Raw genomic sequence first — 19,768 nt, forward strand, 5'->3', positions numbered from 1 at the left:
CTGGCTGCTGGGGAAGGCACAGGCCTGCTCTTCGCCTCGCTCATGGTGAGCGCTCAGCAGTCATGAATGTGAATGAACAGTGCATCAGTAAACGGATGGGCATCCGTCCCTTCCCACGCTCGAAGGGAATGAGAAGACTGTGAAGATGGGGTGTAGCCACTTCCCACCTCCTCTCTCCGAGGCTCCCAGCCTGCCCATGTCCCCCTCGCACAGCTCTGTGTTTGGTCACCCCTTGCGTGGTAGAGGCCTGGAGGAGATGGTCAGTGTCATTGTGGTGAGGACCCTACTGCCCACAGTTTTTCCCTAAACTGGAGCTCAGCAAGGGGATTGCTCCAGAGCTCTCTGACCCTCAAGCCCCTGGGAGCTTGGCTGGGCTCCCCCACCCTCCTCTCATTCAGCCCTCCTGGAGCCCCTACCCCATCATGTGAAGATCCAGAAGATGCTGTATGAGACCCTTCCCAGGCTGGGCAAGCCCTGAAACCACTGGCAGCACCAGCGACCCCAGGGCATTTCCATTCCTGTAGTGTCTCTGGGTGTTTTCCATTGTAGTGAAAATTGTATAATTTTCACACAGTGCAGAACAAGTGTGGCTGTTATTTATGTTTCGTGGTGTAGGTGACCGTTTTTGTGGCCTTGGAGAGTCCTGTCATTTTGCTGATGCGTCAGCACATCGGCCCTGCAGTGCCCAGTCTCATTCTGGCTCAGGGGTAGGTGTGGGTTCTCTGGTCAGGAGGGCCCAGTCAGGTCAGAGAGCAGGAGAGACTCCAAGTGAGGCAGGCTTGAGGCTCATTCCAGGAGGGTCGTCTGCACTGTGGTCTCGAGAGATGCTGCTGTTTCTGGGCACATTGTTTCTAGTATATGTGCTGCGAAGCGAGCACTGGGCACATTGTTTCTAAAGGGTGTGTTGCAGGGAAGCAGAGATGCTGTATGGGCGGTATGTCCATACGTGCGGGACAAAGGCAAGTCAGTGCAGGCCTGTGAGAGGGGAGGACTTGCCCCAAATCTTTATGAACTGTAGACCCAGGACTTCCCCTAGTCCAGGCACAGGTGGAGCAGAATTTGGACACACAGGAAATGGACTTGGGCCAGACTGTGGTTTTGTGATGGTGCACAGGGGGCTCAGACTGTTTCCCAAATCCAGAGTTCTGAAAATGGGGCCTCTGGAAGGCAGAGGCCATTGGGAGTGTGGTAAAGAAAGTACTATGGAAGAGTAGACAGCAAATATAAGCGTCACCCCAGAGGTGGCATCTGCGAAATAGCACACAAGACCATGGTCCAAAAGTAGCATAAATGTGACCCACAACTAACACTCAGACTTGCTGCTCCCACATGTGGCCTGGGCTGAAAACATAGCCTGCCTCCAGATGGCAGGGGATAGGGGAAGGCCCAGCAGAGGCAGCTGAGGAGACTGAGTCCTAGGCACAGGACCGAGGGTGCTCTGAGCCCTTCCTAGCCTCCGTGGCAGATGCAAGGATGTGGTCCGCTTTATATCCCAGGCGGCCGCTCTGCTGTCTCCTCGTTCTTGGAGAGACTTAAAGAACAACAAAACTGTGAAATTTCCCAAGCTTTCATATGTGTGTGTGTGTATGTGTGTGTTTGCGCCTGTGTGGCTCTGTGGGCGTGTGCACAGATGTATACATGTGTGCCTGTGTGTGCATATTGCATATGTGCATGGGTGTGTGTGCACATGTGGGCAGGTCTGTGTACACACGTGGCATGCGTGTGTGCATGTGCGCACATGCACATGGTTTGTACGTGTATGAGCGTGCACACGTGATCGTGTGCAAATGTGTGAGTGCAGTGCATGTTTGCACACGTGGACAGGTCTGTGTACACACGTGGCATGCGTGTGTGCATGTGTGCACACGCACATGGTTTGTGTGTACGTGTACGAGCGTGCACACACGTGACCGTGTGCAAACGTGTGAGTACAGTGCATGTTTGCACACGTGGACAGGTCTGTGTACACACGTGGCATGCATGTGTGCATGTGCGCACATGCACATGGTTTGTGTGTACATGTACGAGCGTGCACACATGTGATCGTGTGCAAATGTGTGAGTGCAGTGCATGTTTGCACATGTGGACAGGTCTGTGTACACATGTGGCATGCGTGTGTGCATGTGCCCACATGCACATGGTTTGTGTGTACATGTACGAGCGCGCACACACGTGATTGTGTGCAAACGTGTGAGTGCAGTGCATGTTTGCACATGTGTGTGCTTGTGTGCATGCGTGTGTGAATGCACATGTGCATGGGTGTACACGGGCATGCGTGCTTGTGTGTGTACATGTGTGTGAACGCAGGTGCGCGTGGGTATGTATGTGTGCACGTGCGTGCGCACAAGCATGCTGTGGGGAGATGAAGAAGGCGTGGGCTTGTTGCTTTCTGGTGCCGCCTTCTCCCATCTTCACTGTTGCCTCACTTGGAGAAGGGTAGAGAGTCGAGAGGAGAATCACAATCACACCTGTAAGCAATCTGTCTACTCATCTTTGTGTTCATCCATCCGCCCAGTCAACATTCCTGAGCATCCGCCGTGTGCTGGGGACCAGGGGTGTGTAGGTGAAGCAAGCATGTGCTCTCAGGATGCTGAGTCCAACGGGACTGTGGGAGAACAGAGGAGCCGTAGTGTGAGCCCGGGGTGTCTGAGGAGGGAGAAACTCCATCTGGCTGGTGAGTCAGAGGAGGTGGCATTTGAGCCAAACTGAAGAGGGCAGGATGGATTGAGCTCTAGAGAAGAGGTTGGGGCCAGGGCTGAAGGGAAGGGGGTCTGATTGTGTCTGATGGAGAAGAGAATGCATTGCAAAGGGGCTGGAAGGGCGGCTGGGACAGGTTGAGAAGGTCTTGAAATTTGGGATAAACAAGGAGCTTTGACTTTGCTTTATAGACAGCGAGGACAGTTTTTTGCATTGGAGTGACAGTATGGTGCTCCCACTTTCCATCTGGTGCCATCTGAGGGATTCAATGGTGGAAGAGAGAAGATGAGCCAAAGAACAGGCTGTGAATTGGGTTGGGTGATTATTGGGGCTGGGGGCTTCACCATGCTTCCAGACCTTTCGTGATGATCCTTTAGGTCCAGTGAGTTAGCAAGCACCTTGGGTGAGGCCAAAGTGGGGCTTCCTCTTTCTTCCCTCTTTTCCAGAAGTAATTTGGAGCTGATTGGACAGGAAAGAGAAACGTCCGTGTTGGCCAGGGTGCCCACCCTGGGACTAGGGGGTCCTTAGCTGGACCAGCAGATTCCAGGAGATTCAGGAGGTAGAGACAGTCAGGAGAGCCAGGCATGGGGTCTCAGGCACTCAGGGAGCAAGAGTAGGGGCTGCCAGAGAGGGTGGGTGAACAAGGCCCCGGGGAGAGACGGACCAATGGTTTCAGTGTGTGCACAGTGGGGGCTTGGGACAGGGGCCAGCACTTGTTCTGTATGGTGTGTCTCCTGCCTGCATCAGGCTCTGGAAATGGTCTTGGGATTCCCATGCCTCCTGGGGCTTTCTGAGCCCCAGGATTCCCTGCAGGGAGCTGCCTGTCCAGCCGCCGGGCTCCTCTTCCTGTCGCAGGCTGGGTGGGCGGGCGGGATGGGCTCATCGTGCCTTGGTTGCCATAACCTGTGACATTTCCTTTCCAGTTGCCGGATTCATTATAAGGATATGTACAGTTTGTTGCGTTGTATTGAGCCACCCGTTGGCTTAGGGAAGAACTGCCCTCGTAGGTTGGCCTACAAGGTTTGCAACTTCAGAGCCTCCATCCGACATACTCTTCCCTGCCCGAAATGCAAACACAGCACACACTCCCTGCCTGGTTTGGGAATGACGACACCTCACCTCTCTTTCCTCCTGTCCTGCCCTGCCCCGCACTCCGACCTCCTGGACGCTTTGGTCCCCCATCTGATCTCCCGACCCCTCCAGCTGGCTGGGGACAGGCAGCCTTCTAAGGCAGTGCACACGAAGCTTTCTGGCTGGGCCTGGAGGGCAGGGGTCGGCTGCTGGGTGGGAGCTGGGGGCCAGGCCCTGCCTGTGCCCAAGGAAGCAGCTGTCTTTCCCGGCTTTGCCTCCAGGCTCTCAAGGGTGGGCTAATGGTCAGACAGGCTGGAGGCCAAGGGCCCCAGAGGAGGAGAGCATGGGCACAAGCAGACCAGGAGGAGCGGCCCCTCCCAGTCTGAAGAGCCTGACAACCGAGGGGTTTCTGGTCCCTGAGGGAGGCGAGGACAGAGGCAGTGGAGGCCCAAAGACGGGCCCTCCTGCTTCACCTCTGGATCGATCCACTCAGCCAAGGCTGGGAACCCTGGGAGGAGGGCCAGGCCCTGGGGCAGATGTGCCTGCCAGGAAAAAGCTGTCCCCTCTCTCTCCTGGGTGGCCTGAACCCGACCTCGTCTCTGGGACCCCAAGCAGGTCCCACAGGCAGGTGTCCCCAGAGGTGGAGGTGAGGCTGCAGGCCTGGTGGCCTGTCTACCTCGGGAAGACACAGTCACTGGCCCCCAGACACCTCCCTGGATCTGGAGCCTTGTCCCGTGTGTTGGGCCCAGCCCTGTCCCTGGTGTGGACAGGAGGGTGCAAGAGTGGCTCCAAGCCACTCCCACCCCAGCTGCCCACCACGCCCCTGCCCCCTCCACCCGCCCGCCCCCCCTCCCCCGCGGTCTCCCATTTCCTGCCCAGCCCTGACTCCCAGCAGCAGCCCTGCCCTGGGCGGCCTCGGGCGTCTCTGGGCTTGGAGCAGGACTCACCCGTCAAGTTTGTCTCTAGAGCCTCGGGGCTCCCCCAGCTCTAGTTTTCTGGCTTGTTTTAGAGTTTTCTCCACTTCTTTAGCCTCTAGGCTAACTTGGAAGCAAATTGAGCATTAAGGAAAGCTATGTTTCTGCCGTGGTTCTCAGGCCGGCCTCATCGGTCACATAATTCTGTCTGCCGGCTCTCCCGGCATGGTGAAACAGCTCTTTTCTGATTTGGCATTATCTGTGGTTTTCTAAAAGTGTAAAATCAGAAGTTGACAACCCAAAGCCGCCCCGATGCAGCCCTTCCTCATCCCTCCATGTTCATTAGCTCAGATGTCACCCCTGCCCGCTGCCCTGCGTGGGGCTGGAGTGTGGAGGTGAGGCTGGGAGGGGCAAGGAGGGGATTGAGTCAAGCAGAAAAGTCCCTCATTTTACGTATTTTGACTTTTGGCATGTAATCTGACGCTGGTTAACTGGATCTGTTTTCTTGTCTGCTTCCTCCCCCCGCCCCCCTCCTGCCGCACCCCTTCCTGTGGACCCCACCCTGCCTCTGCCTCTCTGGGCCGGGTCTCCAGTGGGCGCATCAGTTACAATGACATGTTTGAGATGCTGAAACACATGTCCCCACCCCTGGGGCTGGGGAAGAAATGCCCTGCTCGAGTTGCATACAAGGTAGACCCCGACCCTGCACCCCGAGGCTGGCTGTGCTGGGGCTGGTCTCCCGTCTCCTCTCGGGGCTTGTCCGTCTGTCTGTCTGTCTGCCGCTCTGCTGTCTCACTGTTTCTTCCTTTTCTCTGCTCCAACCATGTCCTCTACCTTCCCAGACAGAGGGACACAGATACCATGATGGTGTCTGCACCCGCCCCTTGTGCCCGCAGGTCTGCCCCCTCTGAGAGCCCCTGAGAGGCTCAGGAAGACGGAGCCGGAGCCCTCCACCTGCCTTTTTTCCTTTCCTTCTCTTTCCTGGAAATGAGGGGACAGACCACCTTTTTGACAGAAGCTGTTTTTGTTCTGGGCTCAGGACCGCACTCAGCTTCTCTGTCCCATAAGCACCCGATGAAGGTGGAGTTATCCAGCCCTTTGGGTCTGAGCCTGGGGTAATAGGGGCCTGCAGGGCCTCTGGCACTTCTGAGGAACCCACACCCAGCTCCGCACATGCAGAACTTCCCCAGGTCTGGGCTGCGTCAGCCTGGGGAGGCAGCATCCCCAGGGCTTTGTAAGTTCCACAGCGGGAAGGAGGCACTGTGGCATTAAGAAGGAAAGGATGCCAGGGAGAGGCGTTCTGCTGTCATTCCTGGGGCTTCAGAGACTGCTGCAGGGTAAGGACAGGTAGTCCCATGCCTCCTCCCTCCATCGCTGAGGAGCCCAGGAGGCTGAGCGGCAAGGAGGGGGTAAACTGAAGGACATCTCCAGGCCTCCCTCCTTGGGGGGCAAGCAGGTCACATGGCCCAGCCCCAAGCCTGCTCCCACCTGCCCCATGTGCCCTTTGGTGTGTAGGCACCTTCCATCCCTCCAGCACCACCTGCCACCCGTCGCCCTGCACCGAGAGCCCTCCTGCAGCTCCCATTGCTCCCAGAAAACAGAGCCAGCCCGAGTTCTGCGGCTCAACCAGCATGTGTCTGGAGCCTCTCTGCCACCGCCCTCTCTCTGAGCGAGCTTCCCAGCAGAGCTTTCTCTGGTTCTGTCCACGATGTCTGTCTCTGTGCTCGAGTTGGGCCTGCCTCTGTCACCTGGCTCAGCACAGCCTCTGGAAGCTAAGTGGCTCCTTCAAGCCACCGGCAGAGGCCTCTGCCGTCTTCCTCAGCCCTCCCCTGCCTGGCATGCATGTTGCAAGACTGTAGCTTTGTTCCCAAGAAGGAGAGTTCTGTCCACACTGATACCTGGGGCCAGGCTGGGCATGCTGGGCTCTGATGGGCTAGCCTTTAGGGCCCCTCCCCAGCTGTGCTGGCCAGTTCCAAGGTTCTGGTCATGAATAGACCAGGGGAGGCCTCAGGGTGGGTAGGAATGGATGGGCTTGGGGAGCTGGGGAGGGTCCAGGAGATGCTCAGAGTGCTATGACCAGGAGGGTCTAGGCCCAGGGCAGAGATGCCTGTCTGTTTACCCTGGCCTTGTCCTTCTGCCGCTTCCTGAGATCCCCGCCCTTCTAGGGCCTGGACAGGCAGAGGAGAGCCTCTGGTGAAGGTGCCCTGGACAGAGCTCTCTTCTCTTGGAAATCACCTGCTTGCTCCTCCTTCACGCTGGTACCCGACTCCCTGACTTCCCTGGAGAGGAATCCCTCTGCCTCTCTTACTGCCATCGGTGCTGGTCTACAGGGACACTGTGCTCTGGAAAGCCGATTTTCCTGGTGTGCGTCACAAAGGTGATGTGTGAGGTCCTGGGACCACGATTGGATGTGCCAGGTGGGGCTTTGCCAGCATTCAGGGGGGCAGAGTCTGGGCTCGTGTCTTTAGCCACCCAATCTCTACTAGGCCGAGGATTGGATTTAGGGCCCAGACACTGGGGGCAGGGCTGGGGGCCCTCCCTAGAGGGGAAGAGAGGCTGCTCTGTCATGGGATGTGGGCTTGGCAGAGGACAGGCACAACCCGGGGAGGGGCCCGGTGCCCCCATCTCTAGCTCTGTCTTATGGTAGATGTCAAGAGACTGCTGGGAGAAGACAGGTGGGTCACGGTGCCCCTAGGGCTCTACCTGGTCAGCTAGGTGACCCCCCATGCTGAGACCGTTCCAGACACACCAAGGATACTTTTCTTCCTGGACATCACCTAAGTTCTCAGAGCCTCAGGCTCTGGGCAGCTGCTGCCTATACCCGGAGGTCTGTTACAGACACACATCTGTCTCCCGCTGTTCTGTCCTTGAAAAACGAGGAGAGGAAAGGGGCTCTTCACCTGATGGGGAAACAGGGAGCAAAGCAGCAGGGCACTGCCCCCAGTCTGGTCCGGAGTACTTTTACTCCTGTGCGATGGCCCTGAGCCTCTCCCTAGCAGCCTTCACGCTGGCCCTGTGCCGTGCCATCTGTTTGGGTCCTTCTGACTGGAAGGTGCTGGCCGCCTCTGCCAGGCCCCCTGGCTGGGTGGTGAGAGGCAGAAGCCTTCCTGGGGTGAGGGGATGCCTCACTGGGAGCTGGGGCTCAGAGCTGTGCTCTTGGCTGACCCGCCCCTTGTCCAGTGCTCCAGGCTGCCGGTGGAGGAGATGACATTGGGCAGAGCTGTAAGGACAGGGGTCTTCCCTCCTGTCTGTGGGCCATCCCAGGGTGCCCCAGCCTCAGTTCTGCAGCCCAGATCCCTCCCTCTTCAGCCCAGGGCCCACGCCCCTTATTCCAGCCTTGGGCAGGGGTCCTTCTGGCTAAGCATGTGCCTGTTCTTTCAGAGGGATCCAGGCTTCTGGCTTGGTGCTGTGCTACAGTCTTTACCTGGACTTCTGTTTCTCCACAGCTAGGAGAAGACTCAGCTCCAGTGGGGCGGGGGGGCGGGGGGGGCGGTCCAAGGGTGAGTGTGAATGCTGGCAAAACTCCCAGCCACCCAACTTTGCCTGGGCACCTGCAGAAGCCACCCCCAGGAGGCGAAGCCCAGCCTCTAGGGGCCTCCAGCACCTTGTAGTCCTGTGGTGGAGGGACCCTGGTAGGCCTGGCCCTGACCTGCTCCCCTTGTCCCTAGCGCCTGGTCCGCATGAACATGCCCATCTCCAATGAGGACATGACTGTCCACTTCACATCCACGCTGATGGCCCTCATTCGGACTGCACTGGAGATCAAGCTGGCTCCAGGTGAGTAAGGCAGCATCTGGGGAGGGCACCAAGCCAGGACCGGGCAGTCTCACTCCAGAGCCACCCCCAGGTGGGTGTGCAGGGACGGGGGGTGAGGAGGCTTGTCTGGAGGCGACCAAGGACAGCTGCCCATGGCGCCTCTGTTGGGCACCGACCTTATCCCCTGATAACCGCCCTGCCTCTGAGCATTGTAATGATCCCATTTTCATGTGCGGGAGCTGAGGTGCAGGTTAAATGACCTGTCCAGGTTACCCAGAGCTAGAGCATGTGGTGACAGAACATGAGGTAGCATCCTTCCAGGGTGCAGCGTCTGTGTGCCTTCTGTCCACTCCCCGTAGTGACCGCGGGCCCTGTCAGGTCCTCTCCTGAGCTAACTGACAGGACTGCATAGCCTGTGCCAAATCTAGGAGAGAATAAACCTCCAGTGTATCCTTTCCACCTTCACCCTCCTGTGAAAATTAGAAAAATTAGAGCCACCAGAGGGGATCTGCACTGTCCCTGCCCCCACACCACCCTCCTGGCTGCACTCGTGCCCTTGAGCTCAGCCATTTCGTTTGTAGTGGATGAGTCAAGGCCAGTCCCGTACCCTGCCCCCCCTTGCACTCTAGGTCCCGTTCTCATCATCTACCCAAAGATGTCATGCTAGAAATTCTGCACCCTGCTTCTTGCCCTGTCAATTTTTTCCTCCCTGTTGAATTCTTCGTATCAACATATAAACAAGCTATGATCGCTCCCATCTTTAAAAGGTTTTCTTCTCCCTCCATTGGCTTCCCTATGTTTATTCTTCCCCTCCTCACAACCAACTCCTTGAGAGACTGGTCTGTATTGTCTGTCTGGTCTCTCTTGTTTGGTCTGCAGGTGGGTTTCCACTGCAACGCTGCTGGAGCCGCTCTTGCTAAGCTGTTCAGCGACCTCTGTGTGCTCGGTCCTTATCTTACCTATCCACAGCTCAGCCTTTCCTCAGTTGTCATGTCCTTCTTTTTGAATCCCTTTGATGTTTCCTGTTGTGTTTTCTCATGTCTCCCACCCTCTGAATGTCACTGTGCCCCTCAGACTGTTCTCTTTGCCACGTTTGTCATTCCACCTATTTTCATGGCTGTAAATACTGGGACTTCCAACTTTGTGTTTTTAGTGCAGGCCTCCTGAACTCCAGACCTGCATTCTGCATTCTCATGTGAATTTTTACTGTCTCCACTTGGAGGCCCAGTAAGCATTCCAAAGTTCACTTGCCCAAAGTTGATCGCCACGTATTCCCCATGGTCTTTCCCGTCTCCATCAGTGGAAACTCTGTTCTTCCAGTTAGTCACTCAAGACAAAAACCTCTGGAGTCATTCTTACCTCCTCTTTCTTTTTTTTTTTTTTTAATCCTTTTCCCAGTTTTGATCCATATATGATCTCTTGTCATATCTCTTGACTCCACCTTCATAATATACCAGAATATGGTCACTTCTTTGTCCTCTCCCACCGCCAGCGCCTGGTCCAAGCCACTCTCTCTTGGGTCTTGACTAGATTGTTACAGTAGCTTCCGACTGGTCTGCCTCTGTTCTTGTCTGCCTTCAACATAACAGCTAGAATGATCATGTTAAAAACCAAACCAATAAAATTAATAAACCTCTGGCTAGACCAATCAAGAATAAAAGAGATAAAAATAACCAATATAAGGAATGAAAGAGAGAACACCGCTACAGGTCCCGCTGCCGTTAAATGGATAACAAGGAAATTTTATGAACAACTTTCTGTCAATAACTTCAACAACTTAAATGAAATGGAAAAATTCCTTGACACCAACTATCAAGCTCATTCAAGAATGGGTAACCTGAGTGGGTTAAAAAAAGGAAGAGATAATCTGAGTAGCACTATAGTTATTAAAGAAATTAAATTACAGTTAAAAGCCTTCCAACAAAGAAAATCCCCAGCCCAGTTAGTTCCATAGGTGAAGTCTACCAAACATTTAAGGGGGAAATAATACCAGCTCTATATAAACTCTTCCAGAAAATAGAGAAAAAGAGGATATTTCTCAACTTACCATATTATGCTTACATTACTCTGATACCAAGATGAGACAAAGACATTATAGGAAAAGAAAGTGACAGATCAATATCCCTCATGACTATAGACACAAAAATATTCAACACAATTTTCTCAGACTGAGTCTGGCTATATATATATCTGTTTGCTTGGTGACAAAAGCAGGGTTTATCCCAGGAATGCAAGTTGAGTTCAAGTATAAAAAATCAATCAATATAATTTAATATATCAAAGAAGTAAAAGTATGTGATCATCTCAATTGATGCAGAAAAAGCATTTCACAAAAACGCATGATTTTAAAAATTCTGCATAGAGTAGAAACTGAAGGAAGCTCCCTCAATCTGATCAAGGATATCTATGAAAAACCTTCAGCAAATGACACACTTAACAAAGAAAGACTAACTCCTTTTCCCCTAAGATCAAGAACAAAGGAAGGATGTCTAATGTCATCATTCTTGTTCAACATCATACTTTAGGTCCTAGCCATTGTAATAAGTTAAGAAAAATAAATAGGAGGCATACCAATTGGAAAGGAAGAAATAAAACTGCCTGTATTCACAATTGACATGATTATGTATGGAGAAAATCTGAAAGACTCTAAGAAAAAGTGAATAAAATGGAGGCATCTACAGGCCAAGGAATGCCAAGGATGGCTGGGAGCCACCAATATCTAGAAACGGGCAAGGAAGAATTCTTCACTAGAACATTTGGAGGAGGCATAGTCATGCTGACACCTTGATTTTGAGCTTCTGGCCTCCCGAACTGAGATAATAAATTTATGTTGTTTTAAGCTATTAAAAAAAGTTACTAAAACCATCCACAAGTATAGAGCAAGGTCACAGGATACAAGGTCAATGTGCAAGAAGCAAATGTATTCCTATATATTAGCAATTAACAATTGAAATGGGAAAAAGTTCCATTAAAATCACACCAAAAACATGAAGTACTTCTTTGTTGCTGGATAACTCTAAAAAGTATATATGTGAGATCTGTATGTTGCAAATTTCAAAACATTGAAAGAAGCAAAGAAGATCTAAAAATTAAGCACTGCATCATCTTCATGCATTGGAAGATTCCATATTGTCATGATGTCAGTTCTTCCCACATTGATCAATAGAATAAATGTTCACCCGATCAAAATCCAACAGGTTTTTAGGTAAAAATGTACAAACGAATTCTAAAATGTATCTAGAAAAGCAAAAGAACTTGAGTAACAAACAATTTTGAAAAAAGAACAAAGAAAACTTACTCTACCTGAATCAAAGACTTTCTATAAAGCATGTCAATTGAGGCATATTGTGTTGGTGACAGGACAGAGACGTGGGTCAGTGGAACACAATAGAGTCTCATACTTACATTGCCAATGGATTTTTGATGAAGTTGTAAAGGCAATTAATGGAGAAAAGATAATTTTTTCAACAAATGGTACTGGAAAAATTTAGAAAACTGTATGTCCAAAAAAGGGAAAAATCTTGACATTTAGTGTCTTAGTCTGCTTGGGCTGCCAATAACAAAGTACCACAACTGAGTGGCTTAAACATAGAAATTTATTTCTCACAGTCTGGAGGCTGAAAGTCCAAATCAAGGTGCCAGGAAGGTAAGTTTCATTCCTGGGCCTGTTCTCCTGGTTTGTAGGGTGGTCACCTTCTCACTGTGTGCTCACATGGTCTTTCCTTGAGTGCATACAGAGAGTGAATGAGTTTTCTGGTGTCTCTTCTCATAAGGATACTAACTCTCTGGGTCAGGGTCCCACCCTTCTGACCTCATTTCACCTAATTACCTCCTTCTCGGCCTTATACAGTCATAATGAGGGTTCCAGCTTCAACATGTGAATGGGGGCAGCGCACAATTCAGTCCATAGCACATACCTTTTACCTCCTACAAAAATTAACTTGAAACTGATCATAGACATAAATGTAAAATGTAAAATTATAAAACCTCTGGAAGGAAACACAGGAGAGAAATTTTGGCAATTTTGAGTTTGGCAAAGATTTTTGAAGACACAGAAAGCATGAGCCATAAAAGAAAAATTGATAAATTGAACTTTATCAACATTAAAAACTTCTGCTCTTCAAAAAGACATTTAAGAAAATGAAAAGACAAAGCTAAAGCTTTGGTGAAAATATTTTTGAAACATGTATCTGCTATAGGATCAGTTTCCAGAATAGATAAAGGTCTCTCACAACTCAGTAATAAGAAAATAAACAACCTAATAAAAATGGGCAAAGGATTCGAATAGACATGTCACCAAAATATATATAGGGAAGGCAAATAAACACCTATAAAGATGCTCAATATCATTAATCATCAGAGAAATCCAAAATGAAGCATAATAAGATAACCCTACATGGTTATTAATATGGCTAAAATACTTTTTTAAATGACAATATTAAGTCCTGGTGAGAACGCGTAATATGGAATTCTTGTGATCCTAGTTTGGCAGTTCCTTACTGTATGGCCCAGCCATCCCACTCCTAAGTGGGAAGAAAAGAAAACATACATCTGCACAAAAACATATATGCAAATGTTTACAGCTTGCTTTCATAATCACCTCAAAATGTAAGCAACTCAAATGTTCACAGCTGGTGAATGGATAAACAAATTGTGGTCTATCCATACCATAGGATAGTACTCAGCAATCAATAGAAACAGGCTACTTATATATTCAACAACATGGAATGAATCTCAAATGCACCATGCTGAGTGGAGAAGTCCTACTCAAAAGCCAATACACCCGATGACGTTGTTCGTGTGGCATTCTGGAGAAGGCAAAACAAACCGAGACAGAAAACACTAGGGATGGGATGGGACGGGATGAGAGGAGGCCAAGGGGTCCGCTACAAAGGGAGCACAGAGGGACTTTGGCAGTGGTACCAGGTACCATGTCTCGATTGTGAGGGTGGATGCGTGGCTTTATGCATTTACCAAAGTTCATAGAATGGGATAACTGAAAAGGGTGGATTTCATTGTATGTACATTATACCATAGTAAACCTGATGCTAAAAAAAGATAAATCAGAGTATTTTATCCCTCTGCTTAACACCCTCTGCTGCTTTCTCTCTCAGCATCTGCTCCCTGCAACACCCCCACCCCCACCCCCACCCCCTGCTCAGTGAGCCTTGCCTTCCTGGCTGGTTGTGTGACACACCAAGGCCTTTGCACTCCCTGGTCCTTTTCTGCCTTCGGGGTCTTACACACACACCACCTTCTCATGAGACCTTTCCCGACTACCCTGTCCCAAAATTGCAGCCCTCCTGATACTTCTCATCCCTCCCTACTTAAGCTTTTTCTGCACCCAACACACTAGGTTTTGAACTTACTGCCACTTTATTGTTGAGTCAAGCCCCATGGTGCCACAAAGGTGGCTCCTTTGCTTTTGGTCCATCACCTAGAACAGTACCTGGCATGGGAGGGTGCTCACTCGATAGTTTTGAACGGTTGGACGAGCAGCTGGACCGCCACCATATCCCTTCTCCACTCCCAGGGCCCATGCACACGGGCCTCTGTCTCTGCGCGTGCCCATTAGGGACGCTCTGACAGCCACCGTGGCCGTGCTTCTCCCCGCTCTGCCCTTTCTCCTAGCACTGTCCTTGCCCCATTTCCCCTCACACCACACCTCTTCCTGCCGGCTCCCCCAGGGGGGCCATGAGACAGCTCCTAACATCTCTCTTCCCCTCCACACCCTTGTCCTGCCCCAGCCGGCACCAAGCAGCATCAGTGTGATGCAGAATTGAGGAAGGAGATTTCCTCTGTGTGGGCCAATCTGCCCCAGAAGACCCTGGATTTACTGGTGCCACCCCATAAACGTAAGTGAGGGCAAGAAATTCTCCTTGTGCACCCCCCTTCTGTGTCCTACCTAGAGGCAGAGCCAGGAGGCCTGGGCCAGGGTGACCTCGTCAATAGTCTAGACTTAGTTTCCACCTGCAGGGAGAACGGTCTTACCAGTGGGTGCATAGGGACTGTGGGAAGGGATTCCCTGGGCTTTATTCTGTTGGCCACAGTCACCCATGTTCCTGGTGGGGGTGTGCACTTAAAAAAATCCAGAGAACAGTGGGGAGACTCCTACAGTTAGAGATGAGGTGCTTAAAGATTAAACCCTACATCCACTTCATTGGGAGGAGATGGAGGGCCCTGTGGAGAGTCAGTACAGCTCCAGAGGGCACGTGCTCAGTGTCCAAAGATGCAACTTTGGCCAAGCCCTGTGCCCTTTCCTGAGCATGTCCAGGAGTCCTTGTGGTGGAGGCTGTTCCCTTGCCCCACCCCACCTCTCCTTCCTCTTCCACACTCCATCCTCTGTTTTCTCTCCCGCCAGCCGATGAGATGACCGTAGGAAAAGTGTATGCAGCTCTGATGATATTTGACTTCTACAAACAGAACAAGACCACCAGAGACCAGATTCACCAGGCCACGGGAGGCCTGTCCCAGGTACCGAGTTCCAGGATTTCCAAGAAGTAAACCTCAGACTCTGGCACCCGTCAGTTGTTTTGACGACAGAGGAAACCCACACCCTTCCTGGAGATTGCACAGCGGGAAAAGGAAGATGAGAGGTTCTTACTGTAGCCTTACCTCTCCAGCCCCAAAGTCAGAAACTCCATACAGCCTGTGTGCTTTCCAGCGGCTGGTCTCCTGCTGGTACTGGGGGCCTCCTGACTTGGAGGCCTAGTGTTCAGGAGCAGTAGACAAGGGGCTGAGGACATGTTCCCTGGAGATACCACTTTTTTAAGTGGTAGAAGAAAGAAGCTTGAAGAATATTTGCGGAGGTTGTTTGGGGAGGTGCAAGGAGAACCTGATTACCCTGCACCTGGGCAGGGACCAGAGAGATTCAAACTGATGGGTCCAGGGCCATGATTTCTTCCACTCACGACTCTGACTGGGCTGGTTTGGGGCCCCATCTTCCTGATGTCATCCTTCAAAGATAACAACTTTCCCACGCAGCCAAACCATCAGTGACCATACGTAGACTCTGTCTAGAAAGTTGCCTGGTGTTTGGAGCTTACAGGGACATTCACCCTTCTTGGGGTGGGAAGTATCTGATGCCCACACCACATCCCCTGTTCCCGTGTCTGTTGCAGACACCCATCAGTGCCCCCCCCGAGCCCTGAAATGTCCTCAGAATTCTGCTCAATCTGGGGCTCATGCAGCCTCTACCCGTCAATCCAAGTTGATGATGAGATGAAATCTTTTTACCATTTGTAATTGGATGAGGTCCCCAGATTTTGTAGGTAGGGAAACTGAGGCTCCAAGAAGTGAAATGACTTTCCTGATGTCACTCACAGGCCAGGTTGGGAGTAAGCCCCCGCCTACCTCCTATGTAGGGCTGGGTCAGGGCAGAAGAAGCACCAACCCATGCTGTGGGGTCTGGCGCACCTGTCTCTGCCCTTAGAGCTCTTCCTCTTCTCTGCGTCCCTTCTACAGATGGGCCCTGTGTCCCTGTTCCACCCTCTGAAGGCCACGCTGGAGCAGACACAGCCGGCTGTGCTCCGAGGAGCCCGGGTTTTCCTTCGGCAGAAGAGCTCTGCGTCCCTCAGCAACGGCGGGGCCGTGTGAGTACCTGGCCAGGGTGCGAGGGGCACGGAGGAGGCAGGACTCCCGGTTTCTTCCCCTCCCAGAAGGGCTCCCTGTAGGCCGTGCTGCAGGACAGGGAGCCCTCAGGTCCCATCAGCACTTTGGGAGACTGGCCTCTCTGTCCACCCTGTGCCCACCTCCTCCCAAATGGTTCCCCGCGGATGCTGCCTGAAAGCTAGTCCAGGCCAGCTGCTGGAGCGGTCCATGGCGGACTCCAAAGCTAATTCCCGAAACGTCACACGGGTGCCTCTGACGGCACTGAGGTCAGTGGATTTAGACAGTCGGTGGTCCCCACTGTCGCCTCCCGTTGTGCGTGCCCATTTCCCTTTCCGGTGAGGGGCCTCTGCCTCTGCTTCCTCACTGCCCATTGAGAAATGATTTGTTTTGACCCCATTCTGTTGACAGCCTGTGTGTGTCTAGTCTTTGTAACTCCTCTAAGACATTTTTCCTCTCAGATCTCCACTCCAGGAGTGATTTCTGAAGCAACTGTATTTTGTAGACAAATTGGTAACGTCCTTGTTACCTAACCCCTAACTCTTGCCACAATAATTCTTGGTAATGAACCACCCAAAACCAAGTGTTGTGACCTAACAGTCACCTGTCTTGCACTGTGTGTCGCTGGGGGGTGGTAGCAGCAGGCTCCCCTCAGCCACCCCCCTCAGGGCCAGCGGGGTCCCAGGTCTGCTAACACCCTATTGGCTAGAGGAAATCATTGGCTGAGCCCAAGGAGGGGGGCCTGTGCTCTGCCTCATCCAGCGAGGGCTAAGGTGTGGGGCCTGATACCAGCCTGGGCACAGCATGCGTGTTTAGGGCTCCTGATTTCCTCCTCATCTGTACGTGTTTGGACGGTGTTTTTTGAAGCCTGGCTGTGGGTCTTGGACTGTTAATCAGGTAGGTTTTTCTGAGTACTAAACTGCCCCTAACTTAGTGGTCAGGGCTTGCTGTGCATCAGCGTAGACAGGATGTCCATACTGTGCATCATGCAGACTGTACACATGTGGCCTCGTCCTTGCCAAGAACCATCCCTGCTCCCACTACACATGGGAGGCCCTGTCTAGGGCCGAGAACCTGCTGGATGTCCCTAGACCAGGAAGCGGTGGGCCCAGACCTCCCTCGGACTCGTGTCCGGGGGCCCTCTCTGCCCATCTGCTCTGAGCCCTGGTGCTGGGTCCGCATCCCTTGGCTGTGTGGCCACTTGATACCTGAAGGGCCTCATGCATCTGGGCTGCTTCCAACCCAGAGTAGAAGGGGCCAGTGTAGGTTCCTGGCAGGTTGCAGCCAGGTCCTTGCTGGGCATTCCATGGCCCACAGACCTCTGAGCCAACAGCACGATCCTCTCTTCTCTACAGACAAACCCAGGAGAGTGGCATCAAGGAGTCTGTTTCCTGGGGTACTCAGAGGACCCAGGAGGTACCCTATGAGGCAAGGACACCCTTGGAGCGTGGCCACTCTACAGAGATCCCAGTGGTGGCGCCAGGAAAACCGGTGAGGGCTCCCAGGGCTGGGGAGTCAGGCTGGGGATGGGGGATGAGATAAGGATTGGGGTGAGCCCGGGATGGTGGGAGATGGCAGGAATGTGGCGGGGAGCCCAGGATGGGGGAGAAGGTGAGAGTGGGGTGGGGGCTGGTGTGACTGCGGGCTGCTATATGCCCAGGCTGTGGATGTCCAGATGCAGAGCATGGCCCTGAGAGGTCCTGACGGGGAGCCCCAACCCGGACTGGAGAGCCAGGGACGAGCGGCCTCCATGCCCCGCCTGGCTGCAGAGACTCAGGTGGGTGGTCTGGGAGGGTCAGGGTCGTGGGAGGGTGGGGGAGTGGGGGATGAGGAGACCTGGCTTGGGGAGGGCTTGTGTCCCACGTGAAGGCTCCCTACCTGCACTGCAGCCTGGACACTGTCAGCCCTGTTGGGAGCTCCCGGGATGATGGTCTCAAGAGGTGCAGCCAGAGTCCTCTGAGGCCTGCCAAGAATCCCCACCACCCACCTGTGCTCAGCCTCCTGTTGGGCCCTGGGGCTTCCATCTCCCAGCCCAGTGTCCCTGACCCAGACTTTGCCTCTCTCTAGGACATACCTCTCCCATGCCAGCCCGCATCCCCCTCCTCCGCCCCCCCCCCTCCGCCATGCACACGGTGCCTCACAGCTTGGTCCTCCCTTTTCCCCATCGATGCTCTGGCGATGACCTGCCCTGTTCTTTCTCTGGACGCTGGAGGCGGCACCACCTCCATCCCCTGCTCCTTCAGGAATGCTTTGAGTACCCAGCAGGAAGCTCCAGGGCAAGGGGGCTGTGGGCCTATTCACAAGGACTCAGAGAGGGGCCTGCAGACCTGAGGCTGTGTCAGGGGGCCCTGCTTTCACTTCCTGGGATGGTGAGGGGCTTTAGAGGGGCGTGTCCTGCAGCCTGGGACCTTCAGTGCTTGCCTGGGGCTAGCCCTGTCCCTGCCTCCTTTTGTGGTTCCTGGTTCTGCACATTCAAAATGACTTGATTCTCTAAACTTGTCTCTGCTTCCCATTGGTGGTGGCTCTTGCCCTCTTCCCCTTCCTGACCCTGGCCCGCTGGGTGGCCAGCTGGAGGATGCCGAGTGGAGGCTGTGGGTCAGCTCCTCTTGGAGGGCCCATTTCCGCAGGTCCCGATTTCAGCCCAGGGCAGGAGCCCCATGGCCCTGGCCCAGCAGAGCCATCACACTCAGCCACCCCTCAGGGTTCTCCCAGCCAGGCCCGCAGCCTCCCTCTTCCTGGCATCCTCCCTGTCCCCCAGGGACACTGAAGCCAACAGCTCTCTGGGCCCTGCTGGCAGAGATGGACAGCACCTTGTGCAGCGTGCTCTGGAAGAAAGGGTGGGCCTGGGTGGGGAAGAGCTTTCCGGGGAGAGGGAGGGGCCTGGTGGTTCCTGAACCCCAGGCCTTCAGTGCCGCCCTGGAGCCTGCCCCAGGCCCCTCTCTCAGACTGTGTGCCAACCCACATCCCACCTGCAGCCGGCGCCCACCGCCAGCCCCATGAAGCGCTCCATCTCCACACTGGCGCCCCAGCGTCCCCACATGGCTCATCTCTGCAGCGCTGCCCTGGACCGCGCCCCGGCCAGCCAGGCTGCGCCCCATCACCACCACCGCTGCCATCGCCGCAGGGACAGGAAGCAGAAGTTCTTGGAGAAGGGGCCCAGCCTGTCCGCAGACACAGATGGCGGTGCGTGCGGGGTCCCTCAAATGGCCAGGGCCTGAGGCATTCCTTTCTGTGCCTCGACCATCCAAATGGCCCTGAGTAGGGGGCGGTGAGTCCCAGGTCTGGGGACCAGGCAGGATCACCCATGCACCTCAGCTCTCCCCCTGGGTCCCCCTGCTGGCCCTGGGGACGGGGTCTGGGCTGGGGGTCTGTCTCGCCACCTGGCTCGCTGTGCTGACTTCTCCTCTTCCTGGCCAGCACCCAGCAGTGTTGCAGGGCCAGGCCCACCCCCGGGAGAGGGGCCCACAGGCTGCCGGAGAGAGCGCAGGCAGGAGCGGGGCCGGTCCCAAGAGCGGAGGCAGCCCTCTTCCTCTTCCTCGGAGAAGCAGCGTTTCTACTCCTGTGACCGCTTTGGGGGCCGGGAGCCCTCGCAGCCCAAACCCTCCCTCAGCAGCCACCCCACGTCACCAACAGCTGGGCAGGAGCCAGGACCCCCGAGACCGGTAAGACAGGACCCCCCCCACTGCCCCTCCTTACAAGCCCCCCCTCCACCATGCTCCGAA

General features: G+C 53.7%; 1 protein-coding gene across 6 annotated transcripts in view; it reads left to right on the top strand.

The window, feature by feature from the left end:
• The window catches only part of CACNA1B (calcium voltage-gated channel subunit alpha1 B), a 185,180-nt gene that overhangs the window by 162,214 nt on the left and 3,198 nt on the right, over positions 1-19,768 (top strand). For 2 of the 6 annotated variants that reach the window (XM_081804038.1, XM_081804039.1), the window contains exons 36-44: positions 5,276-5,372; positions 8,351-8,459; positions 14,186-14,293; positions 14,800-14,912; positions 15,903-16,030; positions 17,402-17,537; positions 17,707-17,823; positions 19,022-19,229; positions 19,464-19,708. In XM_081804038.1, the coding sequence (XP_081660164.1) occupies positions 5,276-5,372; positions 8,351-8,459; positions 14,186-14,293; positions 14,800-14,912; positions 15,903-16,030; positions 17,402-17,537; positions 17,707-17,823; positions 19,022-19,229; positions 19,464-19,708 (1,261 nt within the window). Of the gene's footprint in view, positions 1-5,275; positions 5,373-8,350; positions 8,460-14,185; positions 14,294-14,799; positions 14,913-15,902; positions 16,031-17,401; positions 17,538-17,706; positions 17,824-19,021; positions 19,230-19,463; positions 19,709-19,768 lie in introns of those variants that run through there. The other 4 variants (XM_081804041.1, XM_081804040.1, XR_014140250.1 and 1 more) reach the window with 4 other exon arrangements.

Source organism: Leptonychotes weddellii, chromosome 14 (assembly GCF_054177405.1).
Source record: "Leptonychotes weddellii isolate Sample4059 chromosome 14, ASM5417740v2, whole genome shotgun sequence".
Taxonomy (NCBI): Eukaryota; Metazoa; Chordata; class Mammalia; order Carnivora; family Phocidae; genus Leptonychotes; species Leptonychotes weddellii.